The 19,430-nt window shown below is 46.8% G+C and overlaps 1 protein-coding gene across 1 annotated transcript in view; it reads right to left on the bottom strand.

Moving 5' to 3' along the window:
- Window positions 1-15,628: 15,628 nt before the first annotated feature.
- LOC130376151 (LIM/homeobox protein Awh-like) overlaps window positions 15,629-19,430 on the bottom strand; it is a 6,590-nt gene continuing 2,788 nt past the window's right edge. The window contains exons 3-6 of the mRNA XM_056583370.1: window positions 19,243-19,351; window positions 18,712-18,826; window positions 17,290-17,507; window positions 15,629-15,976 (exon numbers count right to left, since the gene is read on the bottom strand). Of these exons, the coding sequence (XP_056439345.1) occupies window positions 15,629-15,976; window positions 17,290-17,507; window positions 18,712-18,826; window positions 19,243-19,351 (790 nt within the window). The remainder of the gene's footprint in view (window positions 15,977-17,289; window positions 17,508-18,711; window positions 18,827-19,242; window positions 19,352-19,430) is intronic.

Raw genomic sequence — 19,430 nt, 5'->3', positions numbered from 1 at the left:
TATATATATATATATGCAACGCAGCAACTATGAGTGGATCATCCATGTCTAAAACGATCATTGTAAAAAATAAAACCTTATATATAACCTTACAAATGTAAATGTGCTAATCTGCATCTCCTCAATGAGATTGCAGATCAGTGCTTTTAGACATGATTCCATGCGCATACTTTTTTGAAGCAGAAGCATCTATCAGTCAAAAATGCATCTCACATTTGCACCTTAGTCAGTTAGTTCAGTAGGCCTATGGCATTAAATGTGGTTTTAGAAATTCAAGTCTGAGTCTACTACACCAAGATTTCTGTCTTGGTGTGTGCTTTCTAACATAACAGCTGTGCACTGGCTTCTAATTGTTTCAGCTATTAGGGTACTGAGACGCCTGAAAGGGTGCCGGAAAATTCAAGCTACACACCCCCTCCGTTGATTGGTCGGCAGAATCGTCACTTCCGGGCGACGTGGGGATAAAAACAAACAAGCAGTAGCCTCGAGGTATTATTCTTTACAATTGACATGTCGCGTAAAACGCTTGCTTTGGCGAACAAGGAGGTGGAGACGTTCCTCTGCATTCTTGGGGAGGAAGACGTTGTTTACGATGTTTACGTAGCTGCCGCGGCGATCGACATCCGGCCTACCACCAAGGGTACTGTCGGCGGTGGAAACGCGACCTCGGAACTGAGCTGGGCTATACCGCCCCCTCCCTCCCGGACTGAGGCGAACCGAACCGTACCGCACCCTGCAGTGGAAACGCGGCAATAGTTACCATGGTGATACAGCGACGCTAAAAGAGATCGACTTTCGTGGTCCAGCTAACCCAGGCTTTGAGCTCAACATACCTCGCTAACCCTCTAATCGAGGCTCTAATCGAGGTTCGTGGTACAGGCCCCTGGTTGCCCTCCTGGTAGTGCCTCGCGGTTGATCTAAATAGATTCTGTGTATTTGCCCGTCCGTCAACCTTTTTTTCCCGCTCATTTTGGTCACGGATTCTCAGTAAACATTGCCCTAGCAACCCAAGAAGGGACATTATCTGCTGCAGAATCATCACAAGCAAGTTGTCCGCCATCATTGTTGTTGTGAGTTCTGAGACTCCGCGGGCTTAAAGGGGTAGTTCGGAATTTTGGACATAGGGCCTGATTCCCAAGTGAGCATTGGTATTCTATATCACTGGAGACAGTTTTCAACCCATTTTATTCAGTCCTTCTAGTTGCGGAGTTCTCTCGTGCTAGGCTAGCGCAAGTGAACGGGAAAAGCTAGCCTGCTATTAAAAACAGTCTTACCCACTCCACAGTACACCCGAGGTCAATCAATAATAACACCAGACTATAGATTTAAATGTCTGTTTATAGAATAATGTTAGAAATAAAACCAACCTTGCATTGCATTGCATTTTGAGGGAATTGCTGGGTCTCAGCAGCAGTGTTATATTCCTGGTAGTAGGCTACGGCAGCGGCGGACTGATACCTAGGTTACCGGTTAGCGTATTCAATTAAAAAGATATGGCCACGTTTGGATGCATCGCTAAGCCCTCCAAACGTGGCCACATCTTTTTAATTGAATACGCTAATTCCTTCGTTCACTGTACTCGGCGTTTGTAGCATTGACAGCGGCAGGTAAATAAACTAGAGCCGGTAACCTAGGTATCAGTCCGCCGCTGCCGTAGCCTACTACCAGGAATATAACACTGCTGCTGAGACCCAGCAATTCCCTCAAAATGCAATGCAATGCAAGGTTGGTTTTATTTCTAACATTATTCTATAAACAGACATTTAAATCTATAGTCTGGTGTTATTATTGATTGACCTCGGGTGTACTGTGGAGTGGGTAAGACTGTTTTTAATAGCAGGCTAGCTTTTCCCGTTCACTTGCGCTAGCCTAGCACGAGAGAACTCCGCAACTAGAAGGACTGAATAAAATGGGTTGAAAACTGTCTCCAGTGATATAGAATACCAATGCTCACTTGGGAATCAGGCCCTATGTCCAAAATTCCGAACTACCCCTTTAAGAGGTCATTGGCTAGAGGGGTGAGCGATGACGTCATCGTTTGCGTTTCAGGCGTCCACAGTGCATGAATCCTTATAGAAACCGCATAGGTCCGGATAGATTCTACCCTAACCAAGGGTGGTTTCAGAAATGTGCGGTTTCGGGCACCGGATTCGCCAGCTCCGTGTGGACGGGGCCTCAGTTGAACTACACATGATGATCACGCCTTTTGAGCTGAAGAAAATGACAGCAGCTTCAATCTCAGATTGAGCTTGGTCTGGCATTGTCTTATTTATTTGAATAGTTTAAGTTAACAATTCTGAACTCGACTGATGGCAAAGATACCACAGTCCTACCAACACAAAGCGTGTTGTGAATGGTATGTAGGCCTCCTGTGATACCATCATTAACCACAACCCCGCCCTCACTGAGGAAATATGACAACGACGTCTCCACGCACACATAACACACACTGATCTTCAGAGTCAACGGGTTGAGGTGGTTTACCACACACACACACACACACACACACACACACACACACACACACACACACACACACACACACACACACACACACACACACACACACACACACACACACACAGCTATAGGGGGAATCGATTTTATATGACGTCAACTATTGGAAACATAAGGCTAGATGATAATAATAATAATAATAATAATAATAATAATAATAATTAATGGAAACACAGCAAGAGGCTGTGTCTCTTTAATCACAAATTAAACGTGTATTGATATTGGTATAACTAGTTACTGGTCTATTCTAATGATATTGGTATAAACTAGTTATTGTTCTATTCTAATGGTATTGGTATAACTAGTTACTGGTCTATTCTAATGATATTGGTATAAACTAGTTATTGTTCTATTCTAATGGTGTTGGTATAACTAGTTACTGGTCTATTCTAATGCGTGATAACCCGCTATTGGTCTATTCTAATGGTATTGGTATAACTAGTTATGGTCGACTTTCCCCTAATGGTATTGGTATAACTAGTTATTGGTCTATTCTAGCTGGTATAACTAGTTACTGGTCCATTCTAATGGTATTGTGATAACTAGTTGCCTGTAAACAAATACACTCAGACGTTGATCTGCAGTTTTTCTAGATAAAAAGCACCAGGACCTTTACATTTCCCAACAAATTTCAGAAAGTCGTTTTTAATAAAGCTTTATGAGCTGCGAGTGGTAAAATATGAAACTTTATATATTTATATAATATGAGTTATTGTAACTGCGTCATTGTCCCTTACTTCCTGCATCTCGTCTGACCAATCAGAGCCCAAAGTGCTTGTTGCCAGGCAGACTCTCTGTGAGTAAACAGAACACAGGCCACTACTTCACACCATCTAAGGCCGTCAAACCAACGTTAATACATACACACAAAGTATGATCTTTTTTTTTTCATCTCTATCTGTAAATAAAGACAGATCCGTAGCCAAATAAAGAAAAAATAAATACTTTAGCTTTCGCGGATTAGTCGTAATAAAACCTTTTTTTACCTGCGTCCACGGGCCAAACTCCGCAGAGCAGAACCAGCGTCGACACGGACCACATTCTGATGATTTCAACGCTTCTCTCGGGTACTGGAGTCCGGTGTCAGCGGTGGTATCGCCGCTGCTCGTCCGCTCTGCGCTCTGCTCCGACTTGGCCGGACTGGGCTCGAGCTGTAAATGAAATCGACCCTTACACCCTTTATTGATACGACCTACAGCGACACGTATCAATGTTAATGTGTTGACCTCCAGTCACTTTATCGTCTCCCCCTCAGCTTTGGTGAGGGGTCCCACGGTGTCCCACACAACACACACCTGCTGCTCCCTACGCTAGTAAGGAGAGCTGCGTTGTCCTTGACGTGCGAGTGCTGGAGGAGTCTTTACACGTCGCTTATGTCTTTGGCTTCACGTCTGGATGTCTCAGGTTGATGGATTAGAAACACGTTGACCATAAAGTACATTTGCTTCATAATGAAACTCAGATCCATTCCAAAGTCCATTTATGACCTGCTGAACAGATAAGAGATCAACTCTGTAGAGTTGGGCTATAAATGAACTTCAGCCGCATTATAAACGACTAACCCTCAGTCTCAGACAAACCTTAAGTTAAATCACTTTGAATAAACAAACCACGCACAGAACTGTTTGAATTCTCTCTTCATTTATAACTGTGTGAACATTTAACACAATTTCAAACATTGTCTTATTTATTTGAATAGTTTAAGTTAACAATTCTGAACTCAAATGATGGGACCGCCATCACTAAGAGCGAGCAAAGGTCACATCAGCGTCTCAACTCTTCTCTGTTTTGGCCAGAGACATAAGCAACAGTAACGAGCATGTTCGTCACGGCGCAGGCTTTCTTGGTTCACAGGAGAAGGCGGGACTGCGCACAGAGTCTCTGACATCTTTAGAATAATTTGTATTAATGATGCATTAATGATTTCACGTTTGAGTGTAGACTACAAACGCAATTAACTATGGTCAGGGATGTTCGTTACTGTCTAGACACGGTCCAATAAATAGTGAACTTCATCACAGCCTCACCGAATCGCCTACAGTGCTTAATGCAAACAATCGCAACAAAAAACGTCTGCAGAAGTTCTCAGACACCCGCTGGTCTCATGTCTACAGTAGCCTATGTCTTCTGTCATTGATCAATATGAAGACATTTTAACCCCGATGGTTGAATTAAAATCATAGGGAGACAGGAAGTGCACCTCGAAAGGAACCTCCCACACAAGCAATGGAATAATTTGATTTTATTATATGACTTGTGACGTGGCGATTGATCGGTACATTTCGGCTGCGCATGTGTTTTTGGAATTTTAAATTGCTGCACTAAATTATGTTGTTGTTGACTTCTAACATGTCTCTATCGTTGCTGTTTAAATCTTACAGTAGTCTATGAGTAATATATCAGCGGTAACCACTGTTTTTGGTTGCAACATTGCACCAGCTGGGCATTCCGTGGTATTGGATGTGTTTTATTAAAACGCATCCAACACATGGAATGTCCGCTTGTGACGCTGTCCCACCAAACCTACGTAATCCGCATTCGAAACATTACGTCATCGCTCGACGCGATTGTCCGCTGCCAGGCAGGTTTCAAAAAACATTTGCGCTCATGTTGCCAAAGACAAAATAACAAAATACAGATAACACTCTTTTTTACTTTACTTTTTATTTATATTTATATACTTGTGACGCTCAATGAATGAGCGCGAATGTTCATGAACCTTCCTACGTCATCGTTCGACGCGATCGTCCGTTGCCAGGCAACATTCGACGCAATCGTCTGTTGCCGGGCAGGTTTGGAATTTTCAATCGCAGATTACGTAGGCGATACAATTTTCGCCACCGGTACAATTTTGGTGTGACAACGCCACTGAGGCTATAGTAGGCTAACGATGCTCTTAGCATCCCACGAATGCTTTCGAGGCAAACGGTGTGAAAACTGTACGATGCTCGTACGACACACGTCACGATCCACTTAGGCTAACGATGCTTTCGGGAAACGGGGCCCTGGGGTATTCAACAAAAATTCAAATAGGTCCAGTTAGAGAAAATGTCCTCAAGCAAAGGCCCGGAACATCATAATGTCTAACTTGCGTTATGATACAGTGTGATATATATTGAAGTAGCCTAGTAGTTATATTAACGTCTGAATGTCATCAACAACTGACTGTCAGAACAATATAGGCAGAACAATTAAAAAACATTTAGACAATATTAATTGTCGCTTTTATAAAATTATACAGATAATACTGAAGATATGTATTATTTAAGGAGGTTCAATTGACTCAACTGAAACTAATCTCTTCAAAGAAAAGAAGGGCTGCATTTAAAATCAAAATGGTGAAAATAAATAAAATAATAATCTTAAAATAAAGACAAAATATATACTTCATTTTTGAAAAATAAAATAAAGTATAGCAGCAGCTTGAGTTTCCCCTTTTTCTTTGTGAATGTTTTAACAGTCTCAACCAATTTCAAAAACAGATATCTCAACACATCTTAACAATTGAACTGTTTTAGCTTCTCTTTCTTACCCTTTTTTATCCAATTCACCCACTTTCTGTTGTTCAGTGAGAGAACTGAGCTCTAGCTTGTCCTGCCAGGAGTTTACATCTAGGCTGGAATGATGTCAGGGCCATTCTCATGCACATGTGCAGGTGCTCATTGGTGAGCCTGGATCGATATTTACTTTTAATGCTGTTCATTGCAGAGAACGCTGCCTTGCAGCTGTATGTGGAGCCAAACATGGTCAATGTGTACAGGGCTACTTTCCTCAGACCTGGGAAAGCTGTCTCGGAGACCATTAAGAGCCAGAAAGTGGCGGGGTCAGTTATTCCAAACTGCTCTTTCAGCGCCACATCTGCTTGGAGATCAATCAGTTGCATCTGGAGAAGCCCAGCATTTGCCCATTTGAAGGGCTGTGTGACTTCCTTTGAGAACCCACTGACATCTGTGATCAGAAATGGGTTCTGAATGAACAAGGTGCGCTGCTGTCCAACTCGGAAGCTGTCAAAAACTTTGGGAGAAGTTTATAATCAGTTTATCGACAAAGTCACCAAAAGAAGACACATCTCTCTGTCCCTGAACCTGTTCCTGCACTGGGAAGTGAGCACAGTCTCCCGGCAGGTCTTCTTTGAACCCCTCAAGTTTCCTCTGAAAGGAGCGGACAGCTGTCATCAGGTCACAAATTGTATTGTCCTTGCCCTTTAGCTTCAAATGAAGTTCATTAAGGTGTGAAGTGATATCAACCAAAAAGGCCACATTATCCATCCTTTTCTCATCTTTTAAAAAGAGAGAAAACTCTGTTGCCTTCTGACTTCTCAGCTCTTCCAAGAAAGCTGCTGCTTCCCTTCTGATGGACCAAAAGCGCTCCAACACTCATCATCTCACGTTGTTGTGCAGCAACAGATCATCAGCGTTTGCATCAACTTCTCTGAGGAATTCCCTGAGCACACGATGCTGATAGGAAGAGGATGCCCTGAGGAGATGTATCATCTTCATCACTGTGTTCATCACTTCAGCATGCTCATCTGACAGGGTGGAGCACAGGGCAGATTGGTGTATTATGCAGTGGGAAGAGATGAGCTCAGGGTTGTCCTCTTTCATCCTTGCCACATCGTCCTATCATGGCAGGGGCTCCATCTTATTGAAACCACTTGTTTTGGCTCCATTCCTCGCTTTGTTAACCTCTCCTTAATGGCCAGGTAGATGTCCTCTCCTCCTGTACTGGTCTTAAGGGGAGTTACACCTAACACATCTTCACAGAACTTTATTTTCTTGGTTGAAGAACCTTACATGAATTACCAGCTGAGCATTGTCAGACACATCAGTGGACTCATCTACAGTTAAGCCTACACATGGTACCTTATGAATGGCTTCATCCAGCTGGGCTGGCACATCCTGGGTTTAACATTTCACTTTTCTTTGTGGCTGATGATGCTGACATGGGTATTTGCTTTATTTTGTCACAAAGCTCTTCTTTCTGTTTCCCCTCAAGTAAGGTTTCAGCTATTGCACTCATGCACTCCTTGACAACCCCTCCATCAGTAAATGGCTTTTTGTGTTGACCCAAAATCCAAGTGACTCTGAGGGAACATTAATTAGCACGTTGTTGGGCAGTGAATGAATGGGTCAGGATCCGGGTGGATTGTTAATATTGGGCTCTGAGACTGCTTATTTTCTGTGAACGCAGTTCAGACTTGAGTGGGTATGTTTGGTGAATAACTTTGTGCTTTGTCTCAAAGTGGCGTTTCACGTTGGCACTTTTTATGAGTGCCACTTTGAAACGCATGAGTCGGTCCATTCTGGTTTGAAAGCTATGTTTTCGCTGTCAACTTTTCTCTTCTTAGAGAGCGCCATATGTAGGCCTAGTTCTTTTTCTGTCTCCGGCTCACTCAGTCTGTCTCTTTTCTGTCTCGCTGTATTTCTCACTGTTCTCCCGCTGTATTAGTTTACTCACTCTTCTCCCGCTGTCTTTCTCACTCTTCTCCCGCTGTCTTTCTCACTCTTCTCCCGCTGTCTTTCTCACTCTTCTCCCGCTGTCTTACTGACTCTCCTCCAGCTGTATTACTGACTCTTCTCCCGCTGTATTACTGACTCTTCTCCCGCTGTCTTTCTCACTCTTCTCCCGCTGTCTTTCTCACTCTTCTCCCGCTGTCTTCCTCACTCTTCTTCCGCTGTATTTCTCACTCTTCTCCCGCTGTTTCTCACTCTTCTCCGGCTGTCTCATCTGCATTCTCCCGCTGTATTGCTCACTCTTACCTGACCTCTTTCTCTGTAACGCCCCGTGCCCACTACCTCCGTCAGTTTCCGTTGCCCATTGACTTTGAATGGGTGACGGTCGCGCAATGCATTGTGGATCCGTCAGTTGACTTGGAGCGTTCGCCACCGTCAAAAAGTTGAAAAATGTTCAACTTTTTCGGCAGCGACGGATCCGTCATCCAATCAGATCGCGTATGCAAATTTAAGCACTGTGACGCGACTCGGGCTCTGACGATACTGGAAAGCGGGAAAGCGGGTAATCTTGCCTCGCAACAAGCAGGAAGAAGCGGGAAGAACCCGGCGAACCGATTTGATTGGCTGACGGATGCATCTGCAAAGACTACTCCCCCATCCGTCAGCCACGCCTTCTGACGTCCGTTGACTGACGGTGCAGTGGGCACGAGGCGTAACGCCTCGTGCCCACTGCACCGTCAGTCAACGGACGTGGGAAGGCGTGGCTGACGGATGGGGGAGTAGTCTTTGCAGAGGCAACCGTCAGCCAATCAAATCGCTTCGCCGGGTTCTTCCCGCTTCTTCCTGCTTGTTGCGAGGCAAGAAGACCCGCTTTCCCCCTTTCCAGTATCGTCAGAGCCCGAGTCGCGTCACAGTGCTTAAATTTGCATACGCGATCTGATTGGATGACGGAACCGTCGCTGCCGAAAAAGTTGAACATTTTTCAACTTTCTGACGGTGGCGAACGCTCCAAGTCAACGGACGGATCCACAATGCATTGCGCGACCGTCCCCATTCAAAGTCAATGGGCAACGGACAACTGACGGAGGTAGTGGGCACGGGGCGTAATTGTTGTCAGTCTCTTCTGAAAGTCATCTCCCGCATGATCGCTCACTTTCTCACTGTCTGTGAGCAAGGCAGCCAGCGCCGGGAATGCACATATCCGATTGGCTGAGAACCATCACGTGGGATTGCTTAACTCGAATGCAATTGGTCAGTGGATATCCTGACTCGCTAAACCGGTACCGTAAAGTCTAGAAACGCTGCGCCGGTCAAAATAGTAGCGCCCGGTCAAAAATACTTGAATAATTTATTGACTATAGGTCCGGGCAGGGGCGTTTCTAGGTTTCTGAAACATCCGGGGCTTAGCCCAAGAGGGAATAGGACAGGCACATTTTGTTGTATACTTTATTGCGAATGCACATTTTTGTTCATAATGCTTTACCTAAATAAACCAAATAGGCAGGTAATTATAGCTTTGAATAGCTACCTGACTGCTGCTTATCCCCAGACATCTAAAGTTCCATTCAAGTTATTTCAGAGTAAACTGAATACAAGTGAGAGAGACCTTACATTATATCAGGGGTGTCTCACTCATTTTCACAAAGGGCCACTCAATGATGAAATGATAATCACACTAAGGGCCGACATGCAGTTTGCTGACATGCCTTCTTTTTAATCCAAAAAGTAAAAACAACATATCTATGAATATATTGTATACAACCTGCGTACAGGGTCATATATGCTAGGTTTCATTTCAACATTTTGTTAACACTGTGCCTTTTCTGCATCATTTTATAGTGGAAAATATATATATTTTTTTTTCCAAAAGAAATAACTATTATGGAATATAATGCAGTAAGGCTCTCAGGCATCCTGGATTTTTCAAAGCTTTCTGCAAATTGAAAACATATCACATGTTTTAGGTATTTCTCTTTAAGGAATCATGATTCAGCGCCAGTGTTAACTATTTATGACACTTAACATTGGTAATGAAATGAAAGCCACCATTGGAATTGAAAAGGGTGGGCAGCTAGCTAGTTAGCTCAATTGTAACTTAAGGAAAAGTTGGAAACAAATCATGTTAGCATTCATCCTTAGACACTTGACACAATCAGTCATCAATATTGGCGTGCTATTTAGCCTCATTGGCCTATTTACAGCCCACAGAAAACTAACATAGGCCTATTTTCTTCAATGCAAGTTCATCAATTCATGGCTTAAAATCTTGAGCAGTGGAACAGAAATTCCTAGCAGTAAGCTACGCAAGAGTCCTAACAAATGGGAGCATGTGCGACGTGCGGATATGGCACAGGCTCTGCATGCAGCAAAATAAAATAATAAAAAATATATTTTTTTTGACCAGCCATTGGCTCTACGGAGAGGAGGGAGGCGGGGCCTATGGGAGGCAGTGACCAGCCATTGGCTGTACAGAGATGAACTCCTCAGTTCCGTGCTTCCCACCGCTGTCACCCAGAGCTCCAACGTTTGATGGGCATCCAGTATCTTCCCGACTTCAAAGAAAAGGCGCTGAGACTGCGTGATGTTGAGATGTTCTTTTATTGAGAGCCCACCCGAGCAGCGCTGCCATACACCCCCCCCCCCCCCCCGATGACGGTAAAACGCGTGGACGGCGTGTGGAGCTCTGCCTCCGGGCTCCGGCCGCTGGTGGCGACCAGAGCGATCCCTGGGCGCGGGTCGTGCTGCTGTTCAGGTTTTCACACGCTCGCATAAGCCCCCCCCCCCCCCCCCCCCCCCACGCACTCTGATCAGGTTTCGGGGGCGCGTACACCACCTCTCATCTCCGTCAGCGGTCCCGGCTCCGTCAGCGGGCACACGGGCCGACCGCGGCGGTGACATCTCCGCGTCACCTCCCCCCCCCCGTCACACACGCCCCCCCCCCCCCCCCCCCTTCTGTGTCCTCCACCCTGCCGTCCTCCCTCACACCTCCTCCTCCTCCTCCTCCTCCTCCTCCTCCGGCTGCCCCTCGCTGCCCCCGCGGCCAAAGCGGAAGCCGAAGCCCCCCTTCTCCCGGCTGAAGGCCTGCAGCCCCCCCGCCATGGACAGCAGCGCCTCCTTCCTCCCCCCCGCCTCTCCCCCCTCCTCCCCCCGCTCCTGGAGCAGGTGCAGGCGCTCCGGGGAGCGGTGGTCCACGGGCCGGTGGTCCGCGGGCCGGTGGTCCACGGGCCGGCCCCTCTGCACCTCCTCCTCCTCCTTCCCCCCCTCGGCCCCCTCCCGGGTCCCCAGGCCCCAGGGGCCGGGCCATCGGGGGCCCCCGGCCTCCTCAGGCCCCGGGGCCATGAGCCGGAGTAGAGCCCGCTCCAGGGCGGGGCTGCCGGGCGCGGGCAGCAGGGCGGTGTGCAGATGGGGCGGGGCCGCGGTCAGCAGGAGCAGGGAGAGCAGGAGGGTACACTGGGGGCTCCACCGACACCACATCTGGGGAGAGACGCGTTACACCCTCACACACACACTGCTGCTGGCTCACACACACACACAGCTGCTTGCTCACACACACACACACACACACACTCTGCTGCTGGCTCACACACACTCTGCTGCTGGCTCACACACACACACTCTGCTGCTGGCTCACACACACACACTCTGCTGCTGGCTCACACACTCAGATCTATTGGCGCTAACACTCAGATCTACTGGCTCAGACACACTAACAACAAACAATAAATGATAACACAAAAGTAAGTTTTTTACAGTTTATTTTACAGATTTTACGGGGCCAAAAAGTTTAATGTTAGTAATTTGGTTCTTTAGTAGCATCACGCACGGTCTTAGTTATACTGGTCTTAATTTAACTGTTCTTTACTGTACACTGGTTTCTACATGTCTCTACTCTAAACTGGTTTCTACCTGTCTTTAGAAGCATTGTCCTCCTCTCCTGGTCTCTGTAAGCATTGTCAACTGGTTCCCTCTTGGTCTTTACTGTATACTGGTCTCTCCTGGTCTCTTAAAGAGGGTGTCGGAAGCATTGTCTACTGTTCTCCTCTGCTAACTGGTCACTAATGGTCTCTGATGGTATCTCCTGATCTCTAGAAGCATCGTCTACTGGTCTCTTCTGATAACTGGTCTCTACTGAATACTGGTCTATACCTAGCAGGGTTGTCTACTGGTATCGATTGGTTTGAAGTGGTGTCTTACCTTAGGTTAGAGGCGCAGCTTGTCTACTGGTCTCTACTGAACACCGGTCTCTACTGGATACTGGTCTCTACTGGATACTGGTGTCTACTGGTCTGCAGCCGCTCTGACCTCTTAAATACCTCCAGGGAGGGTCTCCTCACCGCTGGACCACGGCCTGGCCTGATTGGTCCGTCAGTCACTGACGTCACATCCTCCTCCTCCTCTACATTCTTAAAGCTAAGAGACTTCAGACAATTAGCTGGAGAGGTCATCAGAGAGAGAGGGAGAGAGAGAGAGAGAGAGAGAGAGAGAGAGAGAGAGGGGGAGAGACAGAGACAGAGAGAGAGAGAGAGAGAGAGAGAGAGAGAGAGAGAGAGAGAGAGAGAGAGAGACTCTTACCAAGGGGACCGAGATGTTCTGGGGAGAATGTCGTGTGACGAATCTTATCAATGGAAGCTGAAGCTTGCAGGTGAATTGAGGACATTAGGGATTGAACCCAGAACGTCCTGGAGGTGAACCCTGAGGCAGCACACTGTAGCATGGTGAGGTGGTGGAGGAGGAGGTGGTGGTAGTAGTGGTGGTGGAGGTAAGGGTGGTGGTGGCAAATCCATCATAGTACATCCAGAAGGGGGGTTTGTGGGGTTAGCTTTCTGTTAACCGCTCCCATTGACTTGAGGGTAACTGTAGGCTAGCTCCTCCTCCAGCGAGGGGGACATGCTTTTAAATACATTCCAAGGTTTCTAATGTGTACGAATATCGCTTATTCAGAACGAGTGCAACAGATAATTTGGCAAAATGTTCAGCGCTGTGATAATTAGGCTTCCTATGTTAATTAAATGATCAGCTGCTTCTGGCTGGTAGTCTACACAGAGGGTAACCTGTCAGAACACTGAAGAATTATCTGGACCTGTACTGTACCTGTCCAGATGTTACCCAGGTAAGGCCTGTTCACCAGGTAACAGCTGTCCACTAGGTAACACCTGTTCACCAGCTGTCCACTAGGTAACACCTGTTCACCAGCTGTCTACTAGGTAACACCTGTTCACCAGCTGTCTACTAGGTAACACCTGTTCACCAGCTGTCCACTAGGTAACACCTGTTCACTAGGTAACACCTGTTCACCAGCTGTCCACTAGGTAACACCTGTTCACCAGCTGTCCACTAGGTAACACCTGTTCACCAGCTGTCTACTAGGTAACACCTGTTCACCAGCTGTCTGCTAGGTAACACCTGTTCACCAGCTGTCCACTAGGTAACACCTGTCCACTAGGTAACACCTGTCCACTAGGTAACACCTGTCCACTAGGTAACACCTGTCTACTAGGTAACACCTGTTCACCAGCTGTCTACTAGGTAACACCTGTTCACCAGCTGTCTACTAGGTAACACCTGTTCACTAGGTAACACCTGTCCACTAGGTAACACCTGTCCACTAGGTAACACCTGTTCACCAGCTGTCTACTAGGTAACACCTGTCTACTAGGTAACACCTGTCCACTAGGTAACACCTGTCCACTAGGTAACACCTGTCCACTAGGTAACACCTGTCCACTAGGTAACACCTGTCCACCAGCTGTCTACTAGGTAACACCTGTTCACCAGCTGTCTACTAGGTAACACCTGTCCACTAGGTAACACCTGTCCACTAGGTAACACCTGTTCACCAGCTGTCTACTAGGTAACACCTGTCCACTAGGTAACACCTGTCCACTAGGTAACACCTGTCCACTAGGTAACACCTGTCCACTAGGTAACACCTGTTCACCAGCTGTCTACTAGGTAACACCTGTCCACTAGGTAACACCTGTCCACTAGGTAACACCTGTTCACCAGCTGTCTACTAGGTAACACCTGTCCACTAGGTAACACCTGTCCACTAGGTAACACCTGTCCACTAGGTAACACCTGTTCACCAGCTGTCTACTAGGTAACACCTGTTCACCAGCTGTCTACTAGGTAACACTCTTCCACCAAGTAAGAATTGTCCTCAGTGAGAGAATCAAAGTGTCAGTTGAAACGTGGGAGGATATGTGCCGGAGAGAGTGAAGGCCACCAACACATCAACAGTGATTTATTTATTCACACTTCACTCTACTGTAGACTAAGGAGTCACTTCTAGGGCACATGTGTTTTCTATTGGTCATAAAACTCACTCAACAGAGCAGAAACAAACTATTCATGTACTGACATTACTAATCATGTATATGTACTGACATTACGAATCATGTTTATCTACTGACATTACTAATCATGAATATGTACTGACATTACAAATCATGTATATGTACTGATATTACTTGGTAATAATGCACATGTTGCTAGAATTCTACAAAATCTATAATATCAGCAAGAAACATCAGGTTTACCGTATACATCATCTTGCAAACTACCAACCTGTTAATCTCTTCACAGCATCAAAACTACTACTTCTGCTACAACTACTTGCAAAATTTCGTGATCTTCTCTCTTCTCTTTTAAAATTGGTTGAAGTATTTAGCCTAACATAACTAAAATATTTAGCCTGACAGAACTTAAGTATTTAGCCAAATCGAACTTGAGTATTTAGCCTAACAAAATCTAAGTATTTAGCTTGACGGAACTTCAGTATTTGAAGGGATTCCACCAGAGAGGAGCTAGCCTAGAGCCCCCGGTTCCAGAGAGGAGCTGGCCTAGAGCCCCCGGTTCCAGAGAGGAGCTAGCCTAGAGCCCCCGGTTCCAGAGAGGAGCTAGCCTAGAGCCCCCGGTTCCAGAGAGGAGCTAGCCTAGAGCCCCCGGTTCCAAATGGGCAGCTGAGCCCATGGATCCTCTCAGAGCGCTTCTCCTTAGACGTGGAGGTCCTCATTTAGAGGGGATACAGGAAGGTTATGTCTGTGTTGTGTTCACACAGACCTCTACACACTCACACACACGCATGCACGCACGCACGCACACATGCACACACACTCCTCCAAATACACACAACTCCACACACACACACCTCCACATACCCACATACACACACACACAGACACCACACACACACACACACACAAATCAAACTTGTGATAAACCAGAGAATCACCACTGAGGCCCAGAGTGTGGTCACAGCGGGTGGAGTCAGGGGTGAGGCCTCCACCCTGAGTCACAGCGGGTGGAGTCAGGGGTGAGGCCTCCACCCTGAGTCACAGAGGGTGGAGTCAGGGGTGAGGCCTCCACCCTGAGTCACAGCGGGTGGAGTCAGGGGTGAGGCCTCCACCCTGAGTCACAGAGGGTGGAGTCAGGGGTGAGGCCTCCACCCTGAGTCACAGAGGGTGGACTCAGGGTGTGAGGCCTCCACCCTGAGTCACAGCGGGTGGAGTCAGGGGTGAGGCCTCGACCCTAAGTCACAGCGGGTGGAGTCAGGGGTGAGGCCTCCACCCTGAGTCACAGCGGGTGGAGTCAGGGGTGAGGCCTCCACCCGGGGGTCACAGCGGGTGGAGACAGGGGTGAGGCCTCCACCCATGAGTCTAACTGTAGAAGTGTCTCAAGGTGTCATCACACAATCCCTCTCTCCCCATTGGTTCGTCTCCTTCCTGGAAGCGCCCAAGAGGCGAGCTCCACCCCGGTGCACCCTGGGAGTTGTAGTCCAGGAGGAAGGAGTGGTTGGAACCCCCTGATTGGTCAGCGGGGGGTGGGACGTCAAGCGGGTTGGTTAGCAGGGAGAGCTGTGATTGGTCGATGGTGCTGGTGGAGTAGAGGGGGGAGCGGGAGAGGGAGGGGGGGCTGGTTGCCACGGTTTCGGCCCTGGAGGCGGTTGGCGAGTCGTCAACAGAGACGGAGCGCCTCATCTTGGCTCGGGCGTTCTGGAACCACACCTGAACACGCACACGCACACACACACACACACACACACACGCACACGCACACACAGTAACACAGACGCACACACACACACACACACACACACACAGACATAGACACACACACACACACACAACCACAGTAACACAGAGGCACACACACACACACACACACAGACAGACACACACACAAACACACACACACACACTATGTAAAATACTTTGAGGGATTTACAAAGCGTGATCCAAATGATTGAATTATGAATGAATTATGAACGGTTATCCAATCTACTGGAGGCCCAATCTACATTGGATGACGTGGTGTCACCATGGCAACCTGCAGAGTGTTTAAAGCAGCTCATTAAGGCTCTCAGCCAATCAGGAGGAGGCTTGGCTGGGGCCCCTGGAGACCGTCTCCACCCTCCAGTCATGTGGGTCAATGTCCTGCTCCACGCTCCACCCTCTCATGAGTCAGAAGTACGAACACTAGGTCGTATCGCTCTCTTTGTTTGGATAAGAGGGAGAGGACAAGGACAGTGGGACCAATCACAGGTCAGAGGTGATCCTTGAGCCGTGATTGGGCCAATGGCCACCTGCGACCACAGCTGTAGCGTGGGAGCTAAAACCCTCCTCCTACCTGTAGTCCTTAAGGGGAGGAGCCTGCAGTCTACCTGTAGGACCTTAAGGGAAGGAGCCTGTACCCACTAAGGAGAGGAGCCTGTAGCCCCTAAGGGGAGGAGCCTGTACCCCCTAAGGGGAGGAGCCTGTAGCCCCTAAGGGGAGGAGCCAGTACCTGGAGGACCCCCTTGGGCAGGCCGGTCTTGTGGGCCCTAAGGGGAGGAGCCTGTGGTCCTTAGGGGAGGAGCCTGTAGCCCCTAAGGGGAGGAGCCTGTGGTCCTAAGGGGAGGAGCCTGTAGCACCTAAGGGGAGGAGCCTATACCTGGAGGACCCTCTTGGGCAGGCCTGTCTTGTGGCCCCTAAGGGGAGGAGCCTGTAGCCCCTAAGGGGAGGAGCCTGTAGCCCCTAAGGGGAGGAGCCTGTACCTGGAGGACCCTCTTGGGCAGGCCTGTCTTGTGGCCCCTAAGGGGAGGAGCCTGTACCCCCTAAGGGGAGGAGCCTATGGTCCTTAGGGGAGGAGCCTGTAGCCCCTAAGGGGAGGAGCCTATACCTGGAGGAGCCTCTTGGGCAGGCCTGTCTTGTGGCCCCTAAGGGGAGGAGCCTGTAGCCCCTAAGGGGAGGAGCCTGTACCTGGAGGACCCTCTTGGGCAGGCCTGTCTTGTGGCCCCTAAGGGGAGGAGCCTGTAGCCCCTAAGGGGAGGAGCCTGTACCTGGAGGACCCTCTTGGGCAGGCCTGTCTTGTGGGCCAGACAGGTCCAGTCCTTCCCGTCCGGGTTGTGCTTCTGGGCGAAGTAGGACTCCAGCGCTCGGAGCTGCTCGCTGCGGAAGCACGTCCTGATTCGCTTGTTCTGCCGGCGGACACGCCCCCCGGCCGCCGACTCCCCCCTGTCATCCAATCGCGACTCTGGGCTGCTGGCAGACTCCTCCCCTTTTTAGAGGAGGTGAAAGAAGGAAAAATTACTAGGTTTTAAAATCCCTCGTCTCTCAACTTATTCAACGTATTGTTCTACTTTATTCAACGTACTGTTCTACTTTATTCAACGTACTGTTCTACTTTATTCAACGTACTGTTCTACTTTATTCAACGTACTGTTGTACTTTATTCAACGTATTGTTCTACTTTATTCAACGTACTGTTCTACTTTATTCAACGTACTGTTGTACTTTATTCAACGTACTGTTCTACTTTATTCAACGTATTGTTCTACTTTATTCAACGTATTGTTCTACTTTATTCAACGTATTGTTCTACTTTATTCAACGTATTGTTCTACTTTATTCAACGTATTGTTCTACTTTATTCAACGTATTGTTCTACTTTATTCAACGTATTGTTCTACTTTATTCAACGTACTGTTCTACTTTATTCAATGTATTGTTCTACTTTATTCAATGTATTGTTCTACTTTATTCAATGTATTGTTCTACTTTATTCAACGTATTGTTCTACTTTATTCAACGTATTGTTCTACTTTATTCAACGTATTGTTCTACTTTATTCAACGTATTGTTCTACTTTATTCAATGTATTGTTCTACTTTATTCAACGTACTGTTCTACTTTATTCAATGTATTGTTCTACTTTATTCAATGTATTGTTCTACTTTATTCAACGTATTGTTCTACTTTATTCAACGTATTGTTCTACTTTATTCAATGTATTGTTCTACTTTATTCAACGTATTGTTCTACTTTATTCAACGTACTGTGCTACTTTATTCAACGTACTGTGCTACTTTATTCAATGTATTGTTCTACTTTATTCAACGTACTGTGCTACTTTATTCAATGTATTGTTCTACTTTATTCAACGTATTGTTCTACTTTATTCAACGTATTGTTCTACTTTATTCAACGTACTTTTCTACTTTATTCAACGTACTTTTCTACTTTATTCAACGTATTGTTCTACTTCATTAGTCTTTCAGAGGCTCTGATCTGATGCGGCTCCAGCTGAGCTTTGTTGATGCTGCTGCTGCTGGTCCCCGGAGTCACGTGAGGACCCAGTACAGACCAGGACCCGGTCACACCACAGGGGGCGCTGTTTCTCATCTCAGATTTTGGTGGTGAGTAAACTCTTCAAAGGTGTAAATCTTATTTGCATTTAAGAAATGAAAAAAACACACACACACCTTCTTTTCCACTTGTAGTGTTATGGGGTGTATTGCCATGGTAATGAGACTGACAGTAAAGGCTCCGCCCCTGCAGGAAGTAGAGGTTGCCAGGCAGCAGAGTGATGTCACATTCCTGCAGAGACAAAGGGTTTATGACGCAGGGTAAATAACGTCATATTAAAGTAATGCATGCTTTATTATAATAGTAGTTGAAGCATATCGTTAGAACATATAAACGTGTTGTGTGTGTACTACAGTGTTGAAAAGTGATGCATTTTTAATTTTCATTGGCTTTATTTACTTTGATTCTACTTATATTTATGATGCTTAACTTTGACACATTGATCGCTATCATCAGCAGAATAATTCCCTAGGATTCATAAAGCATATCTGAATGTAAAACATGCATGCATTATTTATAATGTTTATATCTATTTAAAAAATATAAATAATACATATAAAACAAAAATATAAAATAAAAAACGAAATAAAAGTTAACCTAGATGTAAAACATTTAAGAACAAACAAATGTATAAGAGCTATAACCACCTGGCAGGAGAAGCAGTGGGGGTGAAAGGTCAACTCTCCCGAGCGCATCACCATAGCGGTCGACGGGATTGGCTGCTGGCAGCGAGCGCATCGACCTATCACAAACAGCCTGACCAGGAAGAGACACGCCTCCGCTGAGTTAGGATCTCATTAAACTGAAAATGTCATGGGTTAGGAGTAAGCGGTGT

The sequence above is a fragment of the Gadus chalcogrammus genome, chromosome 22 (genome assembly GCF_026213295.1).
Source record: "Gadus chalcogrammus isolate NIFS_2021 chromosome 22, NIFS_Gcha_1.0, whole genome shotgun sequence".
NCBI lineage: Eukaryota > Metazoa > Chordata > Actinopteri > Gadiformes > Gadidae > Gadus > Gadus chalcogrammus.
This window is presented reverse-complemented; position numbering and strand designations above follow the sequence as displayed.